The sequence below is a fragment of the Bison bison genome, unplaced genomic scaffold (genome assembly GCF_000754665.1).
Source record: "Bison bison bison isolate TAMUID 2011002044 unplaced genomic scaffold, Bison_UMD1.0 scf7180017864249, whole genome shotgun sequence".
Classification (NCBI taxonomy): Eukaryota; Metazoa; Chordata; class Mammalia; order Artiodactyla; family Bovidae; genus Bison; species Bison bison.
In genome coordinates, this window is record NW_011494821.1 from 1,818,917 (window position 1) to 1,822,825 (window position 3,909).

General features: G+C 54.3%; 1 protein-coding gene across 1 annotated transcript in view; it reads right to left on the reverse strand.

Annotated features, from left to right (window-relative positions):
• Window positions 1-3,909, reverse strand: part of PITPNM3 (PITPNM family member 3) — a 100,977-nt gene that overhangs the window by 27,882 nt on the left and 69,186 nt on the right. Inside the window, 2 exon segments of the mRNA XM_010847510.1 lie at window positions 441-676; window positions 1,229-1,305. Of these exon segments, the coding sequence (XP_010845812.1) occupies window positions 441-676; window positions 1,229-1,305 (313 nt within the window).

Sequence of the window (3,909 nt, forward strand, 5' to 3'; positions counted from 1 at the left end):
TGGCCTTCTCTCTGAGTGTCCACAACGCCATGTGCCACCTCGATCTCTACTGGCTCTGACTTAGATCAAGAGTGGGGCTGGCTGGCTTTGCCTCCTGGGTCCCTGCGTAACCCTGGAGGAAACTGCTTAACTTCTCAATGCCTCAGCTTCATTATCTGGGCCAACAAGACCAGGGCCTGCTGAGCACAGCAAGGGAGTCTGAGCTATGTACTGCGGGGCACCAGCGCCACCCAGTCCCAGGCAGAAGAGAATTTGGTGCATGTTAATCCCTTTAGATTCTTGCTGATCATTTTCCTCCAGTGATGCTCATGGTCAGTCAGGATCTGACATCCCAGGGAGGCCTTGGCAGGCACCCACCTGCCCATGTGGCAGGGGCAGCCCCTCTGCTTAGGCACCCCCGACCCGGCCCAGCCAGCCCAAACAAGCAGAAAGGAACTCACTTGGAGACAAGCGAGAAAGCCTCCGAGCAGATGGCGGGACAGGGGACGAACTTGACGAGGATGTGGCCCAGGGCTGCGGGGAAGTGGGCGCGCGTGACCTTCTCCAGCACGGAGCTGAAGGTGTGGATGTCGGCCACCTTGCAGGATGGGTCCCCCGAGCCCGTGTCCAGGACATTCCCCCCGTGCAGCACCAGCAGGAGGACGTGTGTCTTGCAGGAGCGCTGCGGGCAGCCTTCCTGAGGGGGACATCAATCAGGATAGAGAGAGAGACAGGCAGTGGGGTGGGGTGGGAAGGCAGGGGACACTCAGAGAACCACGCACACACAGGGGACTCTGATGGCACCTCCTGTGCGTTCAGAGTGAGGGGCAGGGGCTGACAGGAGGGCAAGCCCCTCTGTGTTAGTGTGGGATGAGTCCCAAAAGGCTCTTCTTATTTGTACGGGGTCCTGGAAGCCCAAAGAAGGACAGTGTGTGTTTGGTCGCTCAAGTGTATCCGACTTGTAGCCCGCCAGACTCCTCTATCCATGGGATTCTCCAGGCAAGAATACTGGCATGGATTGCCATTTCCTTCTCCAGGGGATCTTCCCGACCCTGAGATCGAAACCCTGTCTCCTGCACTGGCAGGTGGCTTCTTTACCAGGGAAGCCCAGAGAGAGACAGAGACCAGCACCAGGTCACACAGAAAGGCCAGTGAGGAGCTGGGTGAAGACTGGCTGGCCTGTCTACCGGCTAGCGACTCTTCCTAGCTTTCTGACCCCAGAGGCGGCCAGACATCCCCATAAACCCACCTCATTGTCTTCATGGATCTCGATGCTTCCTTGGGCTGGGAACCTCTGTCTTCTCAAGGAAACCCGGTACAGTTCTCCTGTAGGGCGGGGAATGGAGGACTCAACATCTCAGGCCTCCCTCACAGAGACTGGACACTCCCTGGGCCCTGGCTGGCCCATGGCCTGGGCTCCCAGGAGAACTGGAACGATAGCATCTGGAGCTTGGGAGGGCCACGCCACCCAGCCCCAACTTCCTACATCAACACAACCTAAAACCTTTCTCCTCCTTGGGAAAGGGAGGCCGGCAGGGAGGCCAGACATGATAAGGTCCCTGAGGCCAGGCGGGGTGTCCCAGAAGGGAACTCTCCTGCTCTTTCTTCCTCTCCCAGTAACTTCAGCAGCAGGATGAGTGTCATCTCGTGACTCCCAGATACAGATGGAAACTCGGACCAAGCATTCTCTGAAAATAGCTAGAGATGCTGGATAAAATACTTTTTAAAGATCTGGTTGAAGCTCTCAAAGTGACTGCAAAGCCTTAAATGATGGGACCCTGGTCCCGGGGAGGTGGAGCCTCCGAGAGGCAAAGCCAGCATCTAGGACCACATGAGCTGTCACCCACGAGCTTTGGGGCCAACCACTGCCAAGACTCTTTCCTTGCTTCTCTCAGCAGCCACCCCCTCCCCTAGGAAGCACTTCTGAGCATCCAGACCTGCCTGAGCTCCTGTTCCTCTACGTACATGCAGGATTCTGTACACGAGAGCTGTGGACCAAATCTGGCCCACCATCTGTTTTTGTAAATAAAGTTTTATTGGGACACAGCCAGCTCTTTCATTTATGTATTGTCTGTGGCTGCCTGTGCCACAGTGGCAGAGTTAACTGGTCATCACAGAGTCCTTACAGTCGACAAAGGATTATCTGACCCCTTACAGAACAGTTTGTCTGATCTAACACCCACATTTCTGAAAGCCACTGCACTGGACTCTCAGGTGGAGAGAGGCCTTTAATACATCCAATGGCCCCCTCACGGCCCACCCAGTGATGCCAGCCACACAGAAATCCTCACCGCCTCTCCTTTCTCCCCATGAGAAGGGTACTGTTTCCTCTGTGTGGCTGAACCACATGGTTGGACTGTGAGCCACTTGTTTGCCTCCAATGACTGGGAACTCACTCACCGCTAAAGCAGCGGGTTCTAGACAGGATGGCCCTCTCTCCCTCCCACTCTGCCCCCACCCCCTGTTGTGAGACTGCAGCACCCACTAGGAGTCACGTCTGGGGAACGGCCTTCCCAGAGGCTTTGTGGGCAACCCTCTGGTGGGTGTGGGTGAGAGCCCTGGCCAACACGTTTCTGAGTCAACAACATCTCAGCCGTTTCTGGCCCCAGGGGAGGGCACTTCTGCAAAGAATTCCAAGTGAGAAGCTTTGCTTAGCCGGGAAGTACATTTCTGAAATATTGTGTCCTCACGGACACAACTCTGGTCTAAGGGTAACTGCTTTATGAGCTTGGAGCTGCTGCCCAAACAGACAGGAAATCGTTTCCCCGATGATGGAGGGGGCTGCCTTGAAGGAGGAAGAAAAAAAACTTGTTTTGAGGCTGGACTCTGCCCAGCACTTACTCAGGCTCCTTCAGTGGCTCAGGCTCTTCTGCCTTATTTCTAACATCCTGTAGACCTTGCCCTGGGCTTGGCTAAATGAGGCCTGCACCCCATCTTCAGGACAAGATCATAATAAAAGACACCAGTAAAGGGCACATTCTTATTGAGCACTTATTATGTTCCAGGCATTATGAGCTTTACAGGTACTATCTCATATAGCCCCCACAGTTAGCCTCTGAGCTGTGGTCCTTTTCTTATTAGCCCCATTTTACAGATGAGAAGACTGAGGCTCCAACAACCAAGATCACTTGCCCCAAACCACACAACTAATAAGACTGAGCGAGCTGCCCCACACTTAGTGGAAGACGATGCTTGACAAAGTGGTTCCCCTCCCATCCCCCTGACCTCCACAGGAACTTCCCAATGAGGCAGTATGACAATCTCCTTTCTGCAGGAGAGAAACACAGAAGCACAAAATGATAAGTGACACCTTGAAGACCGAAGTCCCCAAGACCTCTTCCCACTGCACTTGAAACAGTCTGCTAAGGCGAAACCCCAAGAAGGGACGCTGACGGTCACTTCCCCAGGATGAAGCGACCATGCTTCGTAGTGTGTGCATCCTCGTGCGTGCAGCTCTGGGGCAGGTGGACCAGGAGGAACCAGGAGCTGGGCAGAGCTGAGGTCATGGGCGGGAAGCCTGGGAGATCCCTCACTTCTGGGGCTGGGAGAGACCTAGCTGGGACCGTGGACTTTGGAGCCAGAATGCCTGAACACAAATGTAGGCCCCCCCTTTTTTTTTTTTTTTGGCTGCACCAGATCTTTGATGCAGCACGCAGGCTTCGCTTATGAAACGTGGGCTCTAGAGCTCACAGGTTCAATAGTTGTGGCACTCGGGCTAAGTTGCCCCACAGTACATAGGATCTGGGTTCCATGAACAGCGATTAAACCCATGTCCCCTTCATTGAAAGGTGGATTCTTAACCATTGGACCCCAAGGGAAGTCCCAAAATGTAGGTTCTTACCAGCTGTGAGTTCTGTGCCTCAGTTTCCTCATCCGGAATATGGGCATAATAATAGAAGCTACCTTATAGAGTGGATGGTGGGGGTAAAG